Below are 27,997 nucleotides of genomic sequence, written 5' to 3' on the forward strand. Positions count from 1 at the left end.
TAAATCCAAGATGGCTGCCTGTCGGCCATATTGTTTTCCGATTGGTCTCAAAATGCAATATACATAACTAATGTAAGCACCAAGAGGAACCTACATATGAAATTTGAGAAAGATCCCTTCAGTGCTTTCTGAGAAATAACAATAACAAACTTCAATTGTCAAAACCTAAGATGGCTGCCTGTCGGCCATGTTGTTTTCCGATTGGTCTCAAAATGCAATATGCATAACCACCCACCAAGGGGAACCTACATATCAAATTTGAGAAAGATCCCTTCTGCACTTTCTGAGAAATAGCGATAACAAACTTCAATTGTCCAAATCCAAGATGGCTGCCTGTCGGCCATGTTGTTTTCCGATTAGTCTCAAAATGCAATATGCATAACTAGGCACCGAGGGGAACCTACTTATGAAATTTGAAAAAGATCCCGTCAACACTTTCTGAGAAATAGTGATAACAAACTTCAATTGACAAAATCCAAGATGGCTGCCTGTCGGCCTTATTGTTTTCCGATTGGTCTCAAAATGCAATATGCATAACTAATGTTAGCACCAAGAGGAACCTACATATGAAATTTGAGAAAGATCAATTCAGTGCTTTCTGAGAAATAGCAATAACAAACTTCAATTGTCAAAACCTAAGATGGCTGCCTGTCGGCCATATTGTTTTCCGATAAGTCTCAAAATGCAATATGCATAACTAGAAACCAAGAGAAACCTATATATGAAATTTTAGAAGATCCCTTCAGTACTTTGAGAAATAGCGATAACAAGAATTGTTTACGGATGGAGGGACGGACGGACCACGGACGCAGGGCGATTTGAATAGCCCACCATCTGATGATGGTGGGTTAAAAACACCTGGGTCTGATAAACAGACTCTGGAGGCGTAGAATGCGGATGTAGACAGGGCAGGGTATACCATCACAACGGCCACATTAAACTAAGCACTATATTCAAAACTTAGAATTACATGCTCATATCAGCTCAGACTTGAGACAGTTTCTTAATCGCTCATTAGAGTGAACATGATTTTCATATAGCACTCTACGTTATATGTTTACACTCCATACTGTGTAGCTACAAATAATCTATACAACAAAAACACATTCATTCACATGTACAGTTCAAATCAATTTGAAGTGGAATTTTGTTTTTCACCTATGTACATTGCATCAAATATTCTCCGCAATAGTATATGTACCATATACATAACTGTAACTGCACGATACATATATATATGTATGGTATATATATCATGTTAATTAATGTTAGTGAGATGTGAATGTAGCTATATGTATTGATATCATCGATTTCAAAATCAGAGTTTTTTTTTTAATCTGCAGCATCTCTCAGATGAAAATGTAGTTCGAATGCCCAAACTGGATGAACTGTACATGTAGTAGCATTCTTCAAAGTCCATTATGAATGCTTTTCATACAAATGTATTGCTTTCAATTGTTCATGTGTTTAAATTATTAGAACACTGAAGTAATTTTTATTTTCATAAAAATGGAAGTACTGCTTATCTTTAAAACTAAATTGGATATTGATAAGATAAATTTGCCAAAATGTTAAAAATCAAACCTTATTAAGTAGAATCTAAACAGTTGTAAATGGCTAAGCCCACTATTCTTAACAACAAAATTACTCATTTTGATTCTCTGTCTAATATAATCAGGTTACTTGAAGACTTTGTCAGAAAAGTTAACACATATATACATTATTAATAGTTGCTTTAATTAAATTAATCTGAATTTGAACATTAAACCGACTTAACAATTTAAATGAAAGAAATGTGTTTTCACCATTGACCATAATTGATCAGAAGAAAATAATTATTTAACTCAACCTATGATATAGTATGTAACAGCCATCAAGACAATACTATTATCTTTAGTCATGCCAAGTTATTTCACAATAGGATATATGCACAACACAAACAAGTTTTACACATTTTTGTTGTTTAGAAGAATAATGAACTTAGTTATTTTTGCTGTTCTTCTCAAATAATATGTACTAGTGTTGTAAAGAAAAAAAGATTAAATAATAATAATAAATCTAAGTTAGAATAAATTATTTGCATTGATTTATCAATACTTTACTGTGCATTAGTTTAAAGGTTAATTTAATTCAGAAGCTGAAATGATTTAAGACAGAAAAAACCGCAGATGTAGAAATATAACATTTCCACTGCCTTTAAATATCTCTGGTTAAATTTAGCAATCAGTACATTTCCATGAAAATTGTGTTTTCTAAAGAGTTACTGCCCTTTAACCGTCCCTGAAGCGTTCAAAACTCCACCAAACATAATAAAGGTCTATGTAGATGTACATCGTAGACCCCTTTCTTTTTTATAATATGCTTCGACTGTTATGTAATATTTCAAATGATAATGATAGATCATTTTCTATTTTGTTTAAACCATCACGAATATTAGAAAAAAGGAATCAGTCGCTATAATTAGAGATGAATTTTTCAGTGACGTCTACATCTGCATGCAGACAGCCACGTTAATGCGGTACGCGTTCTGTAAACGAAAAACTTCATGTGCATTACGTAGGATATAATCAATAGATCCGAAGTCAATATTAATATTCACAAGTCCATTTGCCTTTTCGAAACCCTATTCAGTGAGAATTTATTTAACTTTTTATTTGCAAACATGCGTATGGTACTCGACTGCCGTTGTTGTGATATTGTCATGATGAATAGACAACTTTTTTCTTTCGTAAAAAAACATCTATATAATCTAACCATCTGCAGACTACATCAATCACATGCAAGTTAATAGTGAGAAAACGACAGTCAAAGTTGGGTTTGATCACCTACTCTTGCTTTTATTATTGTTTACATTACTGAAAGATGGCGGACAAAATCGGATGCTGGATGAGTGATTTTCAATGTACAAAATAACAACGATATTCCGACGAAACTTTATCAATATTATAACCCATTCAGTAACATGCCACCAAAGAAAAAAAACACATAGATGTCGATGATGAAAATTCAGCGTGATGTTAGTAGATTTTTCTTCCGGGTCACAGGTAAGCAGCAATATGGCGCCAGCGAAAAGTTGATTGTATCATTCCGCGTGAAATCTAATGCGTTCAACGCGGAAAAATATTCTTACGTATCATCGACAGAACATACTTAAATTAAATACTTTGAAAACTATCTATTTGTGAGGTTATGTTGTTTTGTCATATATCTAACGAAACTGCAGTGTTGCATTTGACTCCGTAAGTCACGGGACTATTATTTTTTTGCGATAGAATATGATTGTGAAGTGGCAGTGGAAGTTGTGTCAGAGCGAACGAAAATGCCAAAAAAAACCCCACATTGTCCTGTCAGCTTCTAAAATACAACAAAACAAAAGGTGATTTTTTTTAATAGCTGAACTTCACTGTATGTCATTTTTTATCGTGAAGTTAAACAAATATTTACTGCATAACATTACGGAGTTACTGTAAAGCAACGTTTAGATTGGCCAACATCGTAGATTTTGTCAGCTACCCTCAAAAGCGCTGACATAGACTCAAACTTACGTTTGTGTCTACGTTTGTGTTAACAAAACAAAAGGTGATTTTTTTTATAGCTGAACTTAACAATATGTCATTTTTTATCGTGAATATTTACGATATTTACAAATATTTACTGCATAGTATTACGGAGTTACTGTAAAGCAACGGTTAGATTGGCCAAGGCAGTATCCGCCAGAGGGCATCGTAGATTTTGTCAGCTACACCCCAAAAGCGCTGACATAGACTCAAACTAACGTTTGTGTCAATAAATTGGTATGCGAATGAACAATACGGTGCTAGCTGGTGTCTAATGAAAGCTAGTAGTTTTCTTTAATTAACAGATCTAATACAGCATTTTCTCCATAGAATTGTTAATGGCTGAGGAAAATTAGAGATTTAATTCTTGTACATCATGTAACTTTGTTTGGTTTCTTCTTTCCTAAGATTGCAGCAATAAGCTATATTTAAGACACTGACTTGTGTTTAAGACTTCCTACATACTTATATCTATGGTAATAATTATCATATTAAAATCAAGGCAAAACACTTCAAAATATTTTTTTATTATGATAATGAATATGTCTTGCATAAATTTAAACCCTAGCCACAGTATCATCGTCATAAGTCTTAAAAACCTCATAACTGAGACACGACACTTCATGATTTTATCTTTAATTACACACCAAACTGAGACCAAACAAACAGACAGTTTCTCACTCCCGGGATTCTGTTACATTAAAGAGGAGATAACCCTGCCAGAAAAGATAAGGTTCACACACTGCTGTTTCTTACGTTTTCCCAAATACTTATATTTATTATGCACTAAAAACAAGCCGATCGCATCAATGGAAAGTCTCTTTAAGTGTTTCTGATAAATTCTGCAAGATAAAGCAAAAAATGTATACAAAAGAGATGACCAATTCTGATAGTCTGTGTTACACGGAAGCTTGAACAACTGTTGGTATACATCCAGATGAGAACTGTATGTGCCGTCTGAAGTTCGGGTATGGTTGTGTTATGAGAATTTTATTGTAAGACAAAACCTTGCACAATTTTTCTATCCAAACTGTACATGTGCATCGGCCATCATATTCATCTTCAAAGAAACATATACCTGATATGTTCCTTGATTTTGCATGCCAGATACTCAATCCCTGTGGAGCTCATGTCGTTCTACACTGAATCTTACTCACTGAAATGTTTACTGTCGATAAATCCCAATATAAGTGGGTGCACTAACGTATCAGAGCATCATACTGATATCTCACATTCTTTTTTATCAATGTTTAACTGGAAATGGTTATTTTACTGACAAAAAACTTGCCCATGGCGTGAAACACTACAATGTGTTTGCAATATTCAGCACTCTTGAGATATTTTATCGTCTGTTGTGCGTAACTTTCAGTATGTCAGATAAAAACAATATGTGCGAGTGACTATATACATAGACCTCCAGCTGACAATATTATGAGCTCTCCCCACATATTCCTCATAATATAATCAAAATAATGCCATGTAATATATGTATGCATGTCTGGTGTCTGCCATTTTAGCAGCCAATCACCCTACACTATTGTACAAAAACCAAGCTTGATTAAGTCCCATAAATATGTGTCTGGAGTTGTCTCTAATTAATTATATTTGTTAAGGTCATATTTTAACATATACATGTATGCAATCACATTAACATCACTGTATATTTTAGTCAGGCAATGTGATAACGACACTGTATCCACTGTGAATGTACTTATCATGGAACTTGTGTATAACCAAAACTGTATATTATCATGAAACTTAATCGGTCGAACATATCATCCCATTGTTTATACAGGTGCAGAGTGAAGTAAAACGTTAAGGTGTAAATAATTTAGAACAAAATTTATCACTTGAATTTTCTTGAAATAATGTAATAACACATGTGATAGTAAAACAAATGATAGAACTCGAAAAAAATAACAAGTTGCCTTTTTCCTTTTAAAATAAGGAAGCAATTGCTGAAGGTCAGCAGGATATCAAATCACACCTAAAATTTGTATTTTTCTTTGTGATGTACATGCACACATTAATTTTCAACAGGTTTCTGTAAAAATTAAATTATCTCGATAATTTAACAACTGATTGTGAAATATATAGATTCAATAAGTTGATGATAATTTGTGAAGTTAATTGAGTTCATAATGAGAACAAGACAGAAACACAACATGAATAAGAATGCGCGGTTTTAACGTGAATCGAGTGATACTATTTACCAACAGGTACGAGGAAATACAAAAAAAAAAACGGCTCGTGCCTAAGGCGCTCGCTTTATCACTAAAGTACTGCCCCCCCCCCCTTTCGATTGCAGATCCACAGGGGGGCTTCGCCACCCTGGTACCAGCTTGGCGGCCCCCAGACCTCTCGCAAAAAGGGGGAAAAAAAAAAAAATATATCCTGATTTGCGTAAATAACTCATTTTGTACTACATAAATTATCAAAATTATCATGGGATGTTGAAATGATAATTATTGGCTAATTTTGCGGAGATGGCATATGATTTGTTTAGTGCGTAAAATTTAAGGTTAAAAAAAATGTTGCCCCCCCACTTTTTGACGACTTCCTACGGCACTGGTAGTGGATTACATAATGTAATGTAGGTTGACGACTTCCTACGGCACTGGTAGTGGATTACATAATGTAATGTAGGTTGACGACTTCCTACGCCACTGATAGTGGATTACATAATGTAATGTAGGTTGACGACTTCCTACGCCACTGGTAGTGGATTACGTAATGTAATGTAGGTTTTCAAAGTTCTAATTAACAATCATACAAGTCCTAATTTTAGGACCTATAACTATAACTTGCATTACAAGTGATGCTATATGCGGACAATGACTTTCTTAAGTAACAGTGACTTTGACCTTCACCTTGGCACCCTGAGTCCTGAACTATTATGAAAGTCAAAATGGAAAGAAAACATTTATGAAATCTATTTAGCTAGTTTAGCAAGTGTATAAGAACACTGAGAAAAGATTGAAAATTTGAAACTAAGACCTAGGAAAATTCTAAAACAAGAGAATTCGGCAAATTACAGTATCCCTTGTGACCGGATGTAAAATTATATGCCAAGAATGCAAAGATGATGAATTAGTGAAGAAACTAATTTTACACACTGAATAACTCAATTTGTGGTATAAATATATCAATAAATTCAGAAATATCACAGACTGTAGTAGGCATCAATTAAGCAAAAGAACGTCAGTGCAAGTGAACCCACAAGGCCCAAGTATGAAGTTCCAGTGACTAGCTAATAGTAAAGTAAGAAATGTAAACCTGACAAACTTTTTCTTTGATGTAGGTCAAAAGCCAAATTGTAGGTCAGAGTACCCAACTTTTTGTACATGACGCACTGCCTCAAGTAGATGAACCTATGCCCGAAATATAAAGTTCCTTGGACAAATAATGTAATTATGAGATAAAGCTCTAATAAACTATTTTTTTTAAAAGAAGGTCAAAGGTAACTTGTGATCCGAGACAGATCTTGCACCCACCATTGAAAGACCTTCATTGGATTTCTGTAAGACTGTTTTTTTTTTCTAATTCTCTTCTTCCTCTTAAATCATTTCAGAGCAAGAGGAGCTTACATATTAAATCTGAGAAGGTCCATAGAGATGGAAAGATATTTCCATGAAGAACTCCAAATGGAACATGCAAAACTAGGAACCAAGGGGGACATACAGGTGAAATTTGAGAAATATCCATGAAGAACTTTCTGAGAAATAGAAATAACCATGATTATTTATGGACAGACAGACGATAGATGGAGTAATATAATAGATGGGCAACACACCATGGATGAAAGACGACTTGATTTTAAGCTCACTGTCTGATGATGGTGGGCTAAAAATTACCAATCACAAAACTTTAGTGTGCACAAAAAGGTTGATCTTTCTGTACTGATATGCCATTTTTATAAATCCTGCTATCTTAATTGAGATGAATTAATATGCTCTGGGGTTATTCTATTTCAGCTCTGTACATCCATTAACATGGCTGGCTTTAAAAAAAAAAGAAAGTAAGTTAATTCACTACTTATAGTTTATGTAGCTTACTTATATAAATCATTTCCCTTTAAATTTATGCTAATGTGTATATATATATCACCAAATAGAATTTTTATCTTTAACTGTGCATCAGCTTACAATTACATCTGACTGAAACAAATTCATCAAAAACCTGACTTTAGGACTGTATGTACGAGGTGAACCGAGCATTAAAAAAAAGAAACTTTTCTAAAACATCTGTGGATCAATGTGTGCATTCAAGTGGTTATAACACTGGGGCTACTATCGGGGGGAATCTGTCGTGTATTCCAGTAAAGTCTTAATACTAGGTCATTATACTCGATGGAATCATAATCATGTAGCTGTGTGAAAAGGGGATAACTTAAACAGCTATTTTTTTTGTTAATAATTTGCTGAAGAGGTGTGGAGTGTTTTATAAAATCTAGCAAGCTTTTTTTAGAAATAAAACATCCACATTATCCTCAAAAGTAACAGGACAAATCTCTAATGTGGATAACAAGACAGCCTCATGACGTAGTCAGGATAACAAGACAGCCTCGTGACGTAGTCAGGATAACAAGACAGCCTCGTGACGTAGTCAGGATAACAAGACAGCCTCGTGACGTAGTCAGGATAACAAGACAGCCTCATGACGTAGTCAGGATAACAAGACAGCCTTATGACGTAGTCAGGATAACAAGACAGCCTCGTGACGTAGTCAGGATAACAAGACAGCCTCGTGACGTAGTCAGGATAACAAGACAGCCTCGTGACGTAGTCAGGATAACAAGACAGCCTCGTGACGTAGTCAGGATAACAAGACAGCCTCGTGACGTAGTCAGGATAACAAGACAGCCTCGTGACGTAGTCAGGATAACAAGACAGCCTCGTGACGTAGTCAGGATAACAAGACAGCCTCGTGACGTAGTCAGGATAACAAGACAGCCTCGTGACGTAGTCAGGATAACAAGACAGCCTCGTGACGTAGTCAGGATAACAAGACAGCCTCGTGACGTAGTCAGGATAACAAGACAGCCTCATGACATAGTCAGGATAACAAGACAGCCTCATGACGTAGTCAGGATAACAAGGCAGCCTTATGACGTAGTCAGGATAACAAGACAGCCTCATGACGTAGTCAGGATAACAAGACAGCCTCATGACATAGTCAATCTCCTTAATTTGGTGTAAAAGATATTATTTTAATGTCGAGGAATTTTGCTATATATTTTGCTCGTTTTGCTAGCTACATTTATACAGTGGACTCTGTCTAAACCAGACCCAACTGGGACTATATAATTTAGCCCATTTACAGAGTTTTGGATTGTAGAGAGTCTGGTTTTATATCATTACACGTTTGGTATGCTTTGGTTTGTTTTTGTTTAACGTCCTATTAACAGCCAGGGTTATCATTACATTTACAACTGTGTATATATAGTTAATGTATTATTGGTTTTATCTGATGGTATCTGTGAAACAATGATAATTGTATAATGCAAAATAGACACAAACTATTTTTAGATTTTTAATTTAACATTGCTATTACATTCATCATACATCATTATATTGTCAACTGGGACGACATCGACAATTAACCATTTAGCACATTTGCTTGAAAAAGCCTCTTTTGAATAGAAATCTCCTTCATCCTAATGATTGAGTCCTCTTTTATCTTTTTTCATTTCATTCAAATGAGTTGGATAATTGATTGTTTTTAGATTTTATCGATGAGTTCAGTAATGTCAAACGTAAGTCTTTATAGTCAAGCTCATCTCATTTTCATTTTCTGTTTCGACATCTGACTTCTCATCTGTGTCCATACCACGGTAAACTGGTTGAACACTGTCAAGAAGTGTTATTTCCCATTCAGAAGAAATACTCTCAATTTTGAGTCAATCTTCTATATCGATAAAGTATTGGTGGAGTTTTTTTAGATCATTATTTCCTCTACTTCCTCATCCAGGTATTCTGCAACCATGGGGACCTCGAGAAGAAATCTCGCTTAGATATTTAATTACATATATTGTTATATGTTTTGATTAATAAGGTAGCATTCTTTAGTTTATGTGAAAGGTGTTCAGGCGTTTGTCTGAGCATGTCTACCTTGACGGTAACAATGTAGGGCCAATTGATAATTTACCAGTACCGTACCAACGCTGTATAACAATCTCAGGCGCCAACAAAGCCAACACTACACACTGTACCAGAACAAAACAGGTTTACACAGAGTAAAGAAGGAACAAGACTTTGAAATATGGCTGGATTATAGAATAGACAGAGTTTAACAACTGTTTAATCTGATAAAGGAATTTTTTAGGACAAAATTATTTGACTGTTTAGACAAAGATCCTGATTAGACAGAGTCCAGTTAAGACTGGGTAAAATGTATATGATACTAACACAAGGAGATGCAGTGATGATTTATCAATAAATTATAGTTGACCTTGATTTTGTAAATTAAGATGTTAGGATTTCAGTAATATTTTTTTGTTCTTGTAAAAGAGAATAAAGCATTCTTTACATGAACTCACACTGTTTATATAAAATATGGCATGAATAATTAGTACACTGCATATAATTTGTGCAATGTGAATACATCTATTCGTAATTTTATCAACACATGAAATGTGAAAATGATACACGAGTTCCTGGAGAATTCAGGAAAATAACACGAGGCCCTGAGGGACCTTAACCTGAGAATCTCAGTAATTTGACTTTGAAAGTAGGTCAAGGTCATTCATTGGACAAGAAAATTGGTAGGCCTTCATTCAAGCATGCTACTGGCCTAATATTGTGACCCTAAGCCTCTTTGTTTTCAAGAAAAACGTTGCTTAAAGATTTTAATTAATTTGACCCTTGCAACCTTGAAAGTAGACCAAGGTCATTCAATTAAATAATCTTATTAGGCTTTCAGCCCAGGATACTACCGGCCAATATCATGACCCTAAGCCTCTTGGTTATTGAGAAGATGTTGCTTAAAGATTTTATGTCATTTGACCCCTGTGACCTTGGAAGTAGGTCAGGGTCATTCATGTGTTATCCTCCATCCCAGGATACTACTGGCCCAATATTGGCCCAGGGCCTCTTGGTTATTGAGAACAAGTAAAAAATATAAATGGTTTACGAAGAAATGCAGCATAAAAGGTGATCGCCTCATGATCAAGTAACCTGAATATCTTGGGAAGATGATTTCCCAGTAAATACTTCATTACTAGAATGGAATATAAAATGAGAAAATTGGGAAGAACCAATTAGCTTTCTAACGAGCCATAATCAACTCAAGGACATATTGGACTACCCATGGTAATTTACACACTGTCTATGTTAACATTGGCAGTACTAGTATACTGTTTGTGTATGGATTTAATGGCGAGGTTTATGTTCTTACTGACTTTCCTTTGAAATTAATCCATTTTCCCCATCAACATGCTATATTCCACAATTAATTGTGACAATACATTTTACAGTTAAATAAACAATGTAGACCTCTGTGTATTTAGAGAAGTACTTTAGAAACTTCTAGTTTACTCAATACATATTTATTAAATGGTAATCAATTAACATCAAACTATTTCATTTTAGAAATCTGTCCAGAGTCTGCTAGCTGTGATATCTACAGCAGTTGACAATGTAAATTAAATATAGAGAAGACACTGAATAGTTTCACGTTGAATACCATGTATAACATACATTTTACAAGTTATACAGATATTCTGTCATACTCGTAAAATATGTGTTATTTCCAACAATATACAGATATTCTGTCATACTCCTAAAATATATGCTATTTCCAACAATGTGACTATAATAAGGGCGCCCCTACGTTTTTTTAAGAAAAAAATCTTTGACTGAGTGTCAAAATGGTGTTCAATAGTAATAGTTGATGTGAAATATGTTTTGCTATTTTTTGTGTTCAATTTTCTTTAGCAAAATTAGTCACTGGACAGAAGACTTCCCCATTTCTAATTTTTTTCAGTAAATGTACCGATGTTACAGTGAGCACTGTAGATTATGATTCATTAGGCATTATACCGGTAACAAAGTGTGCTCAAAACAAATGCTAAACACTCATATATACCATATGTATTTGAAGATAAAGTAAAAGATTTAATTTACCAGAAAGCTAGTAAAAGATAAAATTTAAGATTGATCATGACACTTGGATTCCCCATATTACACCAGCATAAATATTCAACATCATCAACTATAATAACAGAATCCTAAAAGAGTACACATTGTATATTTATTATATCTATGCCAACTAGTTGATATCAATAAATGACCAGTGTTGATCAGTAATTGGCAAAAAACTTTTGCATGAAAATTTGGGAAAAGTTTGGTCTGAATGACAATGCACGTGCACAGGTAACCAGGTTGTCTGTGTCAAGACACACCTGGAATAAGTCTTCATGTATTAGCAACAAGCTTACCAGCTATGTATGGTTAACTTACACACATTTTTTGTGTGTAATGTAAAATTAAAGAATTCAGAGAGCTTATCTAAAATGTTTTTTGTGTGAAACAGTTCCAATAATATCATCGTATTAGTGTTTATCTATGTAGTGCCAGGCTTTTTTTAGTAAAAAACAATATGAAAAAGCTCAAATTAGAAATCTGAAAGGTCACGTGACCACAGGTAAATTCATCTGGCCATTCTCAGTCTTACTGAGGAAGATCACAGTGGTGGTCGAAACATTTAGGTTGGTGATCTAGGTGTTGTGAACAAAAGTTCAATCCAATCGTTGACTCCACTACCAACACAGATGAACATTCATTTTAAAATAATACTATAGTTTGTGGACAAAATAAATCAAAATTGAAAATACTCCATTGGCAACATTTCCTTTTTTTTTTTTTTAGTTTTTTTTTTTTTTTTTTTTTAGAAATTCAGAAATTTTGGGATTTTTATGGATCCCCCTTTTTTTTATATAATTACAGACTACAAACACATTATTTGGTGGGATAAGCATCTGTAATTAAGGCATGCAACAAGAGTACTGTGGGACAGAACTGTTCAATCACAATGTCATGCAGAAATACAACACTACATCATTATCATGATTATAAAGCCCACAAAGTTTTAAAGAGCCAGACAAACAAAAGTTTACCCCAGAGGTTTTCTATATATCTCACTTGTGTATATAAGTTTAAGTAAGGTGTGAAGAATAGCTCAATTTTATTGAACTTCACAAACCAACATCTTAGGGTCAAATTAGAATGAATTAATATCACCTTAATTTCCAAAATTGACAAGACACACCTGAAGACAACATGACATTTTCTAATATTTTTTTGCAGGAATTTGAATAAAAGCATTCGAGATATGAAGATCTGAATGTTTGTATCCACAGGCTAACAGGCCTTGCATGATGTAGTACAAATTAGAGTCTAGACAATACAACATATGGACTTCACCATAAAACTGATCAGTGACAGCTCTTATCCCTGTAGGCAGTGATATATGAAGTTTATAAAGAAACAAAAGTACATGATAAACACTTCTCATCAATTAGAAATAAAAAGTGTCCAAACTACAGGATTTCATCAGGATAAAAGTGTATTCATCAATAGATTTTCTATCTATTTTAAAAGCATTATTTAATTACATTATGTTTTAAATCCACTTATGCAGCTTACATCAAAAGCTTATGTCAAAACATACTTGTTGGTAATCATCAATAACGTCACCATAAAGTTACGGGTTTCACCTTGTGACACATACGACATTGGACTTATTCTATAGCCGATTATTGTAACAGAAGTTGCTGGCTCATTGTTTAGATTGTCCTTGAAATAATTATTCCATGATCTCTTTAAGCTCGCAAAGATGAATCATTCTTAATAGTGAGGCTTAATCTCTAAATCAATACTGACTGCTGATTTGGTTACATGCCCCAAATTGACCTTGACTTTTGACCTTTGAGTCTCATCATCCCTGAAGGTTTATGCTGCAGTTTGATTTCTTCAAATGCATTGTTAATTTCCTTTTAAAGCTGTCAATGGAAGTTGAATATAAACTATAGTAAAGATTATCCCTCCCAAGGGGCAAACAGGAGACCCCAGGGTCATGAAATTCACAATTTTCAAGTAAAGCACCTTAGGCCCTTCCATCTATGAATAGAATTTAATTTGATCTTATTTGGGTCTTGAGAAGAATTTTGAAATTTCAGTCAAGTTGACACCTTTTGCCATGCCACTCAGTCACCTGGGGGCTGTGGACCAAATAGTTCACAATTTCAGCTGACATTTGGCAATTGGAGGTTTTTGCAAATTACCATTGAATTAAGTTCAGGGGTTTCTGAGAAGAGTCAAAGAGGTAAATTGTTTCCATTGTATGTTGACAGACAAAAGGCTATTAGAATAGGTAAATTGACACCTCGTCTCAGGTGACCTATAATAAAGCAATTATAGATACAAACATGATTTTTGATGAACATTAAAAAAAATATATGTAATTGCTTATTTATTAAATTAAGAACTAATCTATCAAAGTTACCTGCACATTCAAACACTTCAGATTTTTGTTTCACCAGCATTGGTGCCCATGCAACCCTGAAATCTGTTTGATTCCTACTCTGCTCCATCCCCTTGTTATAATGTATACATGTATAATCAAAGTACTAGCTGAGCCAATATTCGTAGAATTAGATATAAATAATTGATTCAAGTTAAAAAATAAAGACTGGCTTATTGGTGTATATCATACATGTTTCTAAACAAGCAATGAATTGAATAATTATTTGGTCAGTTGGAAATGAAGCACATTACATGAATATCCTTATTTGTTAACATGTAGAATGCTGGTTTACTAATCAAATGATTTAAAAAATCAAAGATTATGTTACTTGATAGTCATGTTGGTTTCTTATTCCTTCATGATGGATATGTTTTAATTATTACCTTTCAAAATGACTAACAACAGAAAAATATTTAATACCTATGGGGCTTCTAGCTGAACTTAAAAGCATAGTTTTAAAGAAAAAATAGCATACCTACAGCTAAATATCATGACCCATGCATGTTACTTAAAAAGAAAACTTCAAAGCATTTTTTACCTTGCATAACAGTCTATTTAAAGTCATAACATTTGATCCTAACTAACTGGTTGACATTTAACCCAATCCAGCACATGTATATTGAAATAAAATCCATATTTTATGCAGCATACATCCATCACTTGTAGATACAAGATGAGTATGACACCCTGATGACTTATCATATTCAATGTTTTGATGATTCTAATCGTTTCAGTTTATAATTTCAGTTGTTTATTTTTCAATGTTTTAAGACTTTTTCCACAGAATGGTGGTCAAGGATGTCAATTAGTTCAACTACTTTAAAAATATCCAGAATAAAAACCATTTTTATTGAGTTCAACCCCTGTGTATTCATCAATTATCAAATACATTTACATGTATACACATATCACAAAACTTTCAATATTTAGCAATATGGCAGCCGACTTAAACTTAATCTCTCAGGTAAAAGCTAGTCATGATAAAACATAAACTATCCATTCCCAAATATTTCAATCATTTGACGAGTGATGTAAATCTAGATAAACTGCAAATATCTTTTTTTAATCTCAAATTAAGAAAGCTCTGAAGTTGCAGTGTTGATTGTACTGCCATGTTAAACATGATTTTTTTTATAGAACCTAGTGACCTTGACCTTTGACCTCTGGTCAAAAATCAATAAGGTTCATGATTTCATAAATCAAACACATGAAATCGTGCAAAATTGGATAACTATCCCTCATGATTTTCTTTAAATTGTGTCATGACATATTCTACATAAACAAACATCAGATGCCTAAATGGACAATAGTTTGATACACACAAGAATTCACAGCAATGCTATATCCTCCTCCACAGCTTTTTACCAGAGTATAGAGAAATACAAAAGTTTGGCATAATTATAAATGTCATGACTCCTGGGCTCAGACAATAGATTTAACTGATGTACTTTTAATACCATCCAATATTCAAGATTAACATTTGTTAAGCTAATTTTGGTTTCCTCAACATCTGGATATCCAAACTTTTGGCTCCTAGCCTTAGATTTCCACAGTTTTGGCCTGTGGAATCACTAAAGAGATTTAGAGGATCAAACAGCTACAACAGGGTTTATTCAATAATACTCTAGTGCGTCTTTTCAAGGATTCTTAAAGTCATGTCAAAAAGTGTTAACTAAAGTGTATGCAAGCATCTGCTTAGCAAATAATGGGTCACTATATATAACATACATTAAATTATTCATATATCTACAGTTTACATTTTTGTTTATTTTTGTCTCAAATATGTTGAAGATGAATTTTAATTTAACACAGACCAGATTTTTAATATTTTGTCTTTGTGACCAAGAGAGTTGAGAGGAAAATTACATTGTAAAAGGAGGTTTCTCTTTAGTTCTCCCTACATTTTGGAGAAATGAACAAGGAAGAAATTACCGGATTTAGACGTTAGAATAATGTACAAAACGTACAGTACATTTTTATTTAATCTAATTATGTCTGAAGGTATTCCTTTAATAAATTTATTTATTTCCTTTAAAACAACATTCCTATTTCTTCATTTCTCATAATTATTTGCATTATGTATTGAATCATCTCACCATCCGGACTTGTTTTCGAATTAAACTGATTCATATGACCTGTTTACACAATTGCTGTTAGAAGGGAGACAACCCTTAACAGTGATTAAGTAAATATCTACAGTACTGCAGACTTCTTACAGTATTTTACCTATATGATAATATTATTTCATCATCAATGCCTTTATCAATATATAAAGCAGGATTTGCTAGTTTTAAAATGTCCTCTATTTCCCCTATTGGGCCCTGCCACTTTGTCACAGGGAAGTCAGACCCTTACATTTATACAACAGTTAGGCTTTTCCCAAATTTTAACAAAATGCATCCATACAAAAAAAGAAAAAAAAAGAAAAAAGTAAACAAATTCTCTCTTTTCCCTATTTGGCGACATTCCTTTGTTCCCATGGGAGCCAGTCTTCTTCAATAAGTAATGCTTCAAACTGTGGGCTTGGGGAAATCTTTTTTATACAATATAAAGTTCCTTTCACAGAAGTATGCAGAAACAAGGGAGGAACAATATATACCTATCCTACGACAAAAAGCAATAATTGTATCAAAATGATTACCAATAAGACAGACAAGACCAACACAAATCAAATGCTGAACAAAAAAACCTTCTGCTAAAATCAAAATGAAATGCAGGAAATACAACTTGATATCATGATAATAAAGCCTAATAAGTTTCAACAATCCGTTAAATTCTGTCTCAGATGATCTCCAGATTAAAATCAAATAACTTCTGCAAAAATCCATCCCTTGAAAAAAATTACCATTTAAAATGAATATTACTATAATTTCTATCAGGTCTTCAATCAATTTAATACACAAAATACAGTGTCAACTCAAGAGTCATAAAGGGTGTTAAAACCAAAGGTTTGAAATAATTACTTTTTAGGATTCATTAGTTACACATAGATTTGGTCAGGTTTTACCATCAACACTTCACTCATGGTCAGTTTATATTCTTCATACAATTAAACAATGACTTACTTCTAATACAACATGTGGTCAAGACTTGGTTTCTTAAGAGGTGTCCGACTTGACTGTAAGTTTGGGCTGGGGTATATCCAATAGATCACAGAGCTGGTTTCTGATTGGTCGCACTTCACTGATCTTGTCATTGTCCCTGAAAGCAATAATAGTAATAATAATAACATAATTTTGTTTTTTGCAGCATACTATCAATATAAAATTACTTGAAAAGTGTAGTGAAACCTAATTCATAGAATAAATCTGTAATTGGGGTCTACAGAGTTATTGACCTTGGTACATGTATGAGATAAGGGGCGAACTTGATTCTGGTATTTCTGGTGGCAAAATTACTTATTGTGTCCCGAATATGTGCGCACAATTTCGGCACATGCCAATTGGTAAAAATTCCCTTCAGGTTGGAAACAATGGCACCTCCACAAACAAGATGGCGACGTGTTCAACCGAAAATTAGAGTAAGTGAGAAGCTTATATACGTTGATTTGAATGATCTGCTGTGTTCGAGGTTTACAATGTTTGTGAAGTATGTTTATTTATATATAAATATATAAGACATAAAAATAAATATGTTTTTGGTCTATGTTGGTCATATTGCAACTGAGCCACTTTGCTTGAATGTACATGCCGGCAGCAAGCTCAAAGCCGACAACCGGTACAAACGGCAAGCTAGAATCAAGTTTGGACATTGTGGTACATGTATGTAGAGCTTTTGTTCTAAAAAGCTATGACTAGTTAGGTGTCATTAAACAGTAGTGATTAATTTCATGTGTATCTGACAGCCATGTACTCATGTCTGTTATTATTTACCTGTACAAATATTCATTATTTACCTGTACAAATATTCATTATTGATCAATAGAAATATTCATTATTTACCAGTACAAATATTCACTATTTACAAGTACAAATATTCATTTTATCTTTTTTCAAGAAATATTTTATCACTACAAATGGTTTGTACAATAATTTCATTGCATGAGTGTACATAATGTTGTCATAATTGTATCTTCGGCTAACTCCACAAAAATATATAATGATATCAACTTGACCATAAATTTTTTCTAGTTATAGCCGTTTCTTGCCATAAACGATAAACCCAACATATCAGGGGAGACAACTCCAACTGACAGTTTATCGCAGAAATCTCAAAATACATGTACACAGAAGTCAGGAATCTTTGTTTAACTTACTAGGTATGTTTTACTTCTCTCAAGTATATATTCTAATGATTACAGTTTTAACTATAAATCTATGCAATTGCATGTACTTTTGTAACAATTTTGTTGTAATATGTGTAGATTTTAATGTCGAGTTTCACAGGACTCACCATGTTGTTTCACTGATGATTGTCATGGCGTCGTCAAGCTTCTCCTCCTGGGCTACATCATCATAAGTGACAAGTGCTTCATATAATTTGTTGGCTGTGGCTTTGCGAATCTACAGATAGAAGTCAGCAGAATCCAGATTACTTGGTAATCCATGTAAATTGTGGTTGAAATACAATAAATGCACTCAAAATTAATGTATATACATATACCATGGTACTGTATGCATATGAGGCAATAACGGACTCAAAATGCCTTTAATCTGCCACAATGACACAAGGTGAGTTGAAATTTAGTGTTCTATGCAGAAAAACTAACACACCAAGTATACATTGGTGCGATTACCATGTGACAGACACAGATGAAAAAAGCAAGTAATGGTAGAGATGTCATCCGACCCCAGAAAAGGTGTTTTAGTTAGTACATGTAGCAATGTTTATTGGTACCGCCTTTTCTCTATACTTTAAACACAGAATATCAGATTCCTAGTTAAATAATATAATGGTATTTTTCTTTGGAAAAGAAAATGATACAAACCCTTGGATATTTGTGTCCCATCAACAGTAGTAGTTGAAACAGCGCTTTCTTTTTCAATTCTGTACTAAACTGTAATAGCTCACAGTACCTAGTAACAGAAGAAATATTATATACCTTTTCTTACTGATGCTATCAAAGATATTGGTTTTCAAGTTAGGTCAAGAGTCACAGTCAACATCAGCTGGTCCACAAATGTATAATACCAATGGAAAGGTGACAAGGAACACACATGTCCAATATGAAAGCCCTATCTCATACCGTTTAATTACATACAGTGTACTGTACTGTGGCCAAAGTTTAAGAAGGTCAAAGGACTGCAAGTTTAAAGAAGAATCAATTGAAATGTCATTTTACAAGGGAAACGTGTGAAATACCAGAGCTGTATCCTCATTAGTATTGACACAACACTTTTACAAAAACTTAAGTGTCCAGGGATACTGATGTCAAAGTGGCAAAGCAATGAGAAAAGTTAGCTCCCTTTGTCCCAACAAGCTAATAAACAAATTTGGTTTCTTTTGTCCAGCCTTGGTTACATCCTTATATTAAAAAAAATTCACAGGTTATTTATAGGGTCAAATACAGAATCACACCAACTTATGACATTAAGTGAGTGGGATTCTACACAAGTGTGTGATTATAAGTAGGATAAGTGGAATAATTTTCAGAAGCATTTTTTATTCAATTTCGATTTAAACAATTTTCTTACACTGTTATCAAAAATTAAATTTTCAAGAGATACATGCTGTTTAAAGTTGGAAACTGAAAAATAGTGGCTTTAATAAAGGTTTATAAGCTAAATATGTCAGGTAAAAACAACAGAAATGTGCAAATACTTTTGTCCTCAGTCTATACATTCAGCTTTTCTTCATTTTTAAGTGACAATGAATTACCTACTGATACTGTGGTCAGATAGCTGACCTTAACACTGGAGACCAATTAATTCCCAGTAACTTACACATCAGCACTAGCTATGAGTTTCTGAGGATCCCCACTTCTTGATATTTCTTTCTTGGTCAACTCCAAAATCTTCTGAGCAAATCCTTGACTGGAAAGTAAGATAAGCAAACACATATTAAACAGAGACTAACCTAAATCGCTGGTCCACTTACAGAAAGTTTGTAATTTTGTTACCTCTGGCAGTCAACTAGTAGGTTTTAATTTTAGATAACACAAATATCCTCTAGAAAATTTCTTTTCATCTGAAAAGCTCTGAAAAATACCATAGCCTAGCTCCCTTTAATCTTATAAAAAAATTAACTGAACAATAAGACTAAAATCAATATAAAGGAATAGAATCTTACTTTTCATCCTCTGCAAACAAGCTGAAGCATCCTTTAGAAAGAAGCTGATTTAACATCTTCAGCATGGGGAGGGAAACCCTGTAACATATACCACGAATACACTGTATATACAGTCATGGGGAGTGAAACCCTGTAACATACCACCAAAATACACTGTATATACAGTCACGGGGAGTGAAACCCTGTAACATACCACCAAAATACACTGTATATACAGTCACGGGGAGTGAAACCCTGTAACATACCACGAAATACAATGTATATACAGTCACGGAGAGTGAAACCCTGTAACATACCACAAAATACACTGTATATACTGTACAGTCATAGGGAGTGAAACCCTGTAACATACCACAAAATACACTGTATATACAGTCATGGGGAGTGAAACCCTGTAACATACCACCAAAATACACTGTATATACAGTCATGGGGAGTGAAACCCTGTAACATACCACAAAATACACTGTATATACAGTCACGGGGAGAGAAACCCTGTAATATACCACGAAATACACTGTATATACAGTCATGGGGAGTGAAACCCTGTAATATACCACAAAATACACTGTATATACAGTCATGGGGAGTGAAACCCTGTAACATACCACCAAAATACACTGTATATACAGTCATGGGGAGAGAAACCCTGTAATATACCACAAAATACACTGTATATACAGTCATGGGGAGTGAAACCCTGTAACATACCACAAAATACACTATATATACAGTCATGGGGAGTGAAACCCTGTAACATACCACGAAATACACTGTACAATTTTGTTTGTATATAGTCATGGGGAGTGAAACCCTGTAATATACCACCAAAATACACTGTATATACAGTCATAGGGAGTGAAACCCTGTAACATACCACAAAATACACTGTATAATACAGTCATGGGGAGTGAAACCCGGAAATTTACCACAAAATACACTGTATATACAGTCATGGGGACTGAAACCCTGTAACATAAAACAAAATACACTGTATATACAGTCATGGGGAGTGAAACCCTGTAACATACCACCAAAATACACTGTATATACAGTCATGGGGAGTGAAACCCTGTAACATACCACAAAATACACTGTATATACAGTCATGGGGAGTGAAACCATGTAACATACCACAAAATACACTGTATATACAGTCATGGGGAGTGAAACCCTGTAACATACCACGAAATACACTGTATATACAGTCATGGGGAGTGAAACCCTGTAACATACCACCAAAATACACTGTATATACAGTCATGGGGAGTGAAACCCTGTAATATACCACAAAATACACTGTATATACAGTCATGGGGAGTGAAACCCTGTAACATACCACGAAATACACTGTATATACAGTCATGGGGAGTGAAACCCTGTAACATACCACAAAATACACTGTATATACAGTCATGGGGAGTGAAACCCTGTAACATACCACCAAAATACACTGTATATACAGTCATGGGGAGTGAAACCCTGTAACATACCACCAAAATACACTGTATATACAGTCATGGGGAGTGAAACCCTGTAACATACCACAAAATACACTGTATATACAGTCACGGGGAGTGAAACCCTGTAACATACCACCAAAATACACTGTATATACAGTCATGGGGAGTGAAACCCTGTAACATACCACCAAAATACACTGTATATACAGTCATGGGGAGTGAAACCCTGTAACATACCACCAAAATACACTGTATATACAGTCATGGGGAGTGAAACCCTGTAACATACCACCAAAATACACTGTATATACAGTCATGGGGAGTGAAACCCTGTAACATACCACCAAAATACACTGTATATACTGTAATGGGGAGTGAAACCCTGTAACATACCACAAAATACACTGTATATACAGTCATGGGGAGTGAAACCCTGTAACAAACCACAAATTCATTTAGTTGATAGTATGTTCATTGCGCTGAATTTGAATAAATTATAGAAAAACAGCTTAAATGGAACACAACGACTTGTTTTATCGCTGAGTATTCCAAACTATTTTCTTTGTGCACCATATTTAAACAGTTATATCCAGAATACATTTCAGTGATCATTGATTCAGTAAAATCTATTAGATATGAAGCTGCCTAATCTTACCACTAAATACTCTGTTATGCTGTGTCAACAAACTTATTGCTACACTCCATATGGTTTTAGCATTTTGACTCGTTTCATTGTAAATTTTTATACAATAATATACATGAATCCTGAACATCTGTCCAATGATTGAATCCTCCCACAAAAGCTATCTAGAGAGGGCACTGGATAGCAGGAGGGTTGGAGTACCAGTAATACACTGATCAATCAATCTGGTTGTCTTACCTGTCAACTTTGATGTAATTTTCAAATATCTTAATGACAACATTGACAAACTGTGACATCTGGGTCAAATCTTTATTGATGGTTCGAAGGTATGTGTGTAGAGAGCCACTTGAGTAGATCACCTGATCAGAAAGACAATATAATATCAAATCTTAGTCTTAGATCACAGCTAAACCCTTACATACTACACTCAGCAAGATTGGATTTAGTTAATCAGCCATACGGGAACTCTGCTAATCATAGGTACACTTATTAGGTATAACCCCACTTACTTACTCCCACATCACTAAAATGGTTGGTCCCAACAGCGTTCTAATAAGTTTTTACGAGGCGGAAAATAACACTTTGTTGGTCCCCTTTCCTTAACATCCTCACCAATTTCCAGCTCAACGACGCCAGTGGAACTGGGGAAGAAGTTTCAAATATGTTTTTCAAGATGGCTGCCATGACAGCGATCTTGGATTTCGGACTGACCCAAAAATACCAACACTTGGTCAAGATTACTTCAGGATCATTCCAGGTAAGTAAGAGCTGAATCCCACAGGTGGAACTTGAGAAGTTTGAATTAGGTGTTGTTCTGGAAAACCATGATTGCACATTAATGTTACAAAATAGACGCTGAAGTTTTTACAAGGCTGAAAAATAACAACACTAATTTGTTGGCTCCCCTTCCTTAACATCCTCATGAATTTTCCGCTCCATGGCACCAGTGGAACTTGAGAAGAAGTTGAAAATGTGATTTTCAAGATGGCTGCCATGATGAGTTGTGTGGTTCGAATCCTATCATTGGTGTTTCTAAGGAAGCTGAAATTTCAGACCATTTTGCGCTGTAAGATTGTGATTTTGGCTAAAACACTATATATACCCAATTTGTTCTGAACAGCAAGTTACAGACTTTCTGTATGTTATCCAGTGAGGTTGCCACCAGCTACTACAGACCCTTGTGAAAATGACCCTGGTTGTTTGAGAGGTGATAAAAAAACAAGCAATTTAGCAAACAAACAAACATTGCATCTCTTAAACAATTAATTAACAAAACCATGCGAAAAAATTCAGGCAGAATGTGTTTATAGCCAAACCGTGTTATATGTTTATTAAAGGAGTGAACTACTTACCAGTGATTCTGTCAGACCACCTACACTGACAGTGAGACCAAGGAGGACGCTGTACTGATAAGCAGGGCACTTCAGGAGCTTTGTGAAGAGAGGAAATGTGTCTGAAGGGGCTGCCCAGTTCACTTTCTCTGATGCCTCTCTGGAAACAAATCCATGTCTTATCCCATTAATAATGTGCCTTATATGATAAAGATAGGTTAGTATTTTAAAGAAAATCTTTTTTTCTTGTATTTTTGAAGACCTCTTTTAGGTGTTTAATGTCCTTGCAACAGCCAGGGTTGATGATAAAATCAAAATTTGAATCGAAGTAAAACTTATACCGATAGACTTTTTCAAAGTTTATAAAGAAATATCTTTAGTTCACATTTTTGACAAAACCTTGAAATTTGGCATGTTTAACTTCACCTTATAGGCCAAAATCATAATGTATAAAATTCTGTCAATACTGTAGTTGTACAATATATCTTGATTAAAATAAATGTCATCTGACCGTCGCCAGAAAGGGGTCATATTCAGATGACCTTTCAAACAATGAATCAAAATGCAATTGGCAAAAAAAAATTTCTGGAGTCTTCCACCTGGAACTCGTCATGGTTGGTCGCTCTTGAATCAATAGTATCAGTCGAATATGAGAGTGTCCTATATAATAACCAATTTAAGATGGTTGCACCCATTGCAAGTCCCTTTATTTATCATTAATTATTGCACTCTAAACATTGAGGTCAACAGAACATGACCCCTTACCAGCCACCATTCATAACGTAGTGTATAATGATGATGCTCTAGTATCAATACTGTCAATAGACAGAAAAAGAGAAAACTTACATGGGAAAAACTTCTTCTAATACTTGTCTTTCTGGAATGTGAGGAATTTCTGGTCTGAAAATAAAGGAATGAATTTTGCAAAAAAAAATTCCCAATGTATACATCTGCTATAACATGTACTTCAATCTGTAATATGAGTTAATTGTAATTAAAGTTTTCAACAAGGCTTTGTGGACAACACTAATCCCATTAGGAACTCATCCTTAGATCACCACTTTCACCTTTAATGCAGGTAACTGCCAAGTGTAAAATTCTACAATATATACAGTACTCTGTATATAGCCAATGATTGAACAAATGACTTTTAAAATTCAGGAACAGTGAACAGATATTGATTATAGTGGTTTCAAAACACATTTTTCTCTTGGCAGAAAACAGCTTTAGTGGTAGTCATGGTTGACCAGTTTGACAACATGCTAGTTAATCGTCAAAAGTTTCTCCTTTACCTACCTGTGATACAGAAGACACTTGAATATGTTGCCAGCATGTGCTCTCGTTCTATCGATTTTTTCACAAGCCTGCTGTACCAGACAGCAAAACAAATTCTTACTTCTGAAATAAACAAATAAAACATTCTTATGATCATACTGCAGATAAATACTTTGCAGTGTAAATAATAACATTTTCTTGTATAAGGTATGCTGTGTGCTTTGAATTTGACAATTTGATGTAAAATTCTCAAATTACTGAATATTAACCTTTCTACATTCATTTAACATCTTTTGCCACATCATATATTGTTGAATAACCTTAATTACAAAATTAATTTTTTGGTCAAACTATTCTGGTCAAAATCAAATGTTTACTCTTTTACCAGGAGAGTGACCAACTTACATTTCAGGAGTAATCAGACTAGCATCAGTGTTGACAATCATAGTTGTAACTTCATGCAAGCCTGTCATTGCAGCCTCACGAGCCCTGAGAGAAAAAATGTGTATCCAGATAATTGCAATTTATTTTCATGCCTCTGCTCTAAAGGTACTTGTTACATCTAGCTGTCAATACACATTTAGCTTTCTATTTACAACTAGATTTCTATATTATTCATCTAGGTTTCCATAGACATTGAGCTTTCTATCTACGTCCTGCCTTCTATTTACATCTAACTTTCTATTTACATCAAGCTTTCTATTCACATCTAACTTTCTATTCACATCTAACTTTCTATTTACATCTAACTTTCTATTTACATCAAGCTTTCTATTCACATCTAACTTTCTATTCACATCTAAGCTTTCTATTCATATTGAACTTTCCATTCATATTTAACTTTCTATTTACATCTAACTTTCTATTCACATCTAACTTTCTATTTACATATAACTTTCTATTTACATCTAACTTTCTATTCATATTTAACTTTCTATTTACATATAACTTTCTATTTACATCTAACTTTCTATTTACATCTAACTTTCTATTCATATTTAACTTTCTATTCACATTTAACTTTCTATTTACATCTAACTTTCTATTTACATCAAGCTTTCTATTCACATCTAACTTTCTATTCACATTTAACTTTCTATTTACATCTAACTTTCTATTTACATCTAGCTTTCTATATACATCTAACTTTCTATTTAACTCGAGCTTTCTATATACATCTAACTTTCTATTTAACTCGAGCTTTCTATATACATCTAACTTTCTATTTAACTCGAGCTTTCTATATACATCTAACTTTCTATTTAACTCGAGCTTTCTATATACATCTAACTTTCTATTTAACTCGAGCTTTCTATATACATCTAACTTTCTATTTAACTCGAGCTTTCTATATACATCTAACTTTCTATTTAACTCGAGCTTTCTATATACATCTAACTTTCTATTTAACTCGAGCTTTCTATATACATCTAACTTTCTATTTAACTCGAGCTTTCTATATACATCTAACTTTCTATTTACATCTACCTTTCTATTAACATCTAACTTTCTACATTATACATGTAGCATTCTATTTAGCAATGTGGGAAGATTCTCCTGATACAGCAGTCACATACAAAGGGTAAAGATACAGTTTTTTACTGTGAAAACATCTACATTTAAATAGCCTTTTAGAAATGTCTGCCTATAAAACTGGCCTTGCTTAAGATGAATGGCCTATCATAACCGTCATAATCAAATATCTTAAATGAAATAGAAAATTAAAATTGCTAATAGGTAAAAGGAAATTAATCATTTCCATACTTTCATATTTACAATTAATAGTTCAATGATCTCACCATGCGCCCACATCTCCTCGACTGTCCAAAGTGTAGTCCTGCATGGCCAGGAAAAAAGTGTCGTAAACCTCAGGAATGTTGTGTGAACAAAGAACTTGTGATTGCTCACCGTCATTATCAACTCCGACGGTCTGACATACACTGTAAAACGGAAAACAGAGATTACAATCAAACTACTATATGAACACCAATTATTCCAGACTTATACAAAGTAACAAATACCCTAGGAATTTCCTCTCACTATGTTTTGTCTTGTAGAGTTTGCCTATATGCCTGGCACTATTACAAGACATTTGGAGCAAAACATGTCATATCCAATTGTTTTTTCTGATAAATGAGCCAAAAGGGAATAAATTCAGATAATTTGAAAAACACAGAAATAATAAATTGCACTTTTTATGCAATTTTGAAACAATAACAAACGTATATGATGATGGATGATTATGTACCCATAGGAGTTGTGATCAACTGATCTGAGTCTGATCTGGCTAACATTCTGTAGTGGCTGTTGTCTATTTTGTTACAGAATGTCAGTCCCTGAATAAAATAAACTTATCTTCCATGATTATACAATAAAATACTTACAAGTATCTGGGCATTTTGCAAGTAACAGAATAACATACAGAAGATCATAACTATTGTATACAACAAGATATCTATTCCTGAACATTATCCCACCACTTGAAATAACAGAAGTGTTGGTTCTTCAGTTAAACCTTTTTTTCATACTTTCAAATTTCAATTCTTCCTATCCTAGTTTTAGAATTCATCTAACAGCTAATCAAAATTCTGGAAATAGAAATGATTGTTACATCTAATCTGTTGCTTGATTTTTGAAAAAATTACAATCTATAGATTGAATGATGTACATATGATGTATAAATACATGTATAAATTTTGTTAAAAAATGAACCTAAACACAACTTTTGTTTCTATTCTTAGAAGAGGTTTAATAACCGATTCCCAATTTCCATCCTTACCCTGTGATAGCCTTGACCGCATCACGTCGTGACTCAGCCCATTTCTTCTCCTTCTCCGTCACTCGAGATGCCCCCATTAGACCACTCAGTACACTTCTGAGTTTGTTCTTGATGAAAAACTTTGGTATTGCACCTATGGCCAAGGAATATCCCATCCTACAACAGTTTGAATGGAATTTTTAAAAATAATATACACT

The 27,997-nt window shown here is 34.0% G+C and overlaps 1 protein-coding gene across 2 annotated transcripts in view; it reads right to left on the reverse strand.

Moving 5' to 3' along the window:
- Positions 1–27,997, reverse strand: part of LOC117330505 (tubulin-specific chaperone D-like) — a 73,940-nt gene that overhangs the window by 20,103 nt on the left and 25,840 nt on the right. For both annotated transcript variants that reach the window (XM_033888865.1, XM_033888855.1), the window contains exons 25-36: positions 27,801–27,956; positions 26,821–26,961; positions 25,427–25,510; positions 25,043–25,144; positions 24,593–24,646; positions 23,768–23,906; positions 22,653–22,774; positions 20,310–20,387; positions 19,964–20,053; positions 19,009–19,096; positions 18,474–18,583; positions 17,147–17,282 (exon numbers count right to left, since the gene is read on the reverse strand). In XM_033888865.1, coding sequence (XP_033744756.1) covers positions 17,180–17,282; positions 18,474–18,583; positions 19,009–19,096; positions 19,964–20,053; positions 20,310–20,387; positions 22,653–22,774; positions 23,768–23,906; positions 24,593–24,646; positions 25,043–25,144; positions 25,427–25,510; positions 26,821–26,961; positions 27,801–27,956 — 1,267 coding nt within the window. In that variant the 3' untranslated portion in view covers positions 17,147–17,179. The remainder of the gene's footprint in view (positions 1–17,146; positions 17,283–18,473; positions 18,584–19,008; positions 19,097–19,963; positions 20,054–20,309; positions 20,388–22,652; positions 22,775–23,767; positions 23,907–24,592; positions 24,647–25,042; positions 25,145–25,426; positions 25,511–26,820; positions 26,962–27,800; positions 27,957–27,997) is intronic.

The sequence above is a fragment of the Pecten maximus genome, chromosome 1, assembly GCF_902652985.1.
Source record: "Pecten maximus chromosome 1, xPecMax1.1, whole genome shotgun sequence".
NCBI classification, from domain to species: Eukaryota; Metazoa; Mollusca; class Bivalvia; order Pectinida; family Pectinidae; genus Pecten; species Pecten maximus.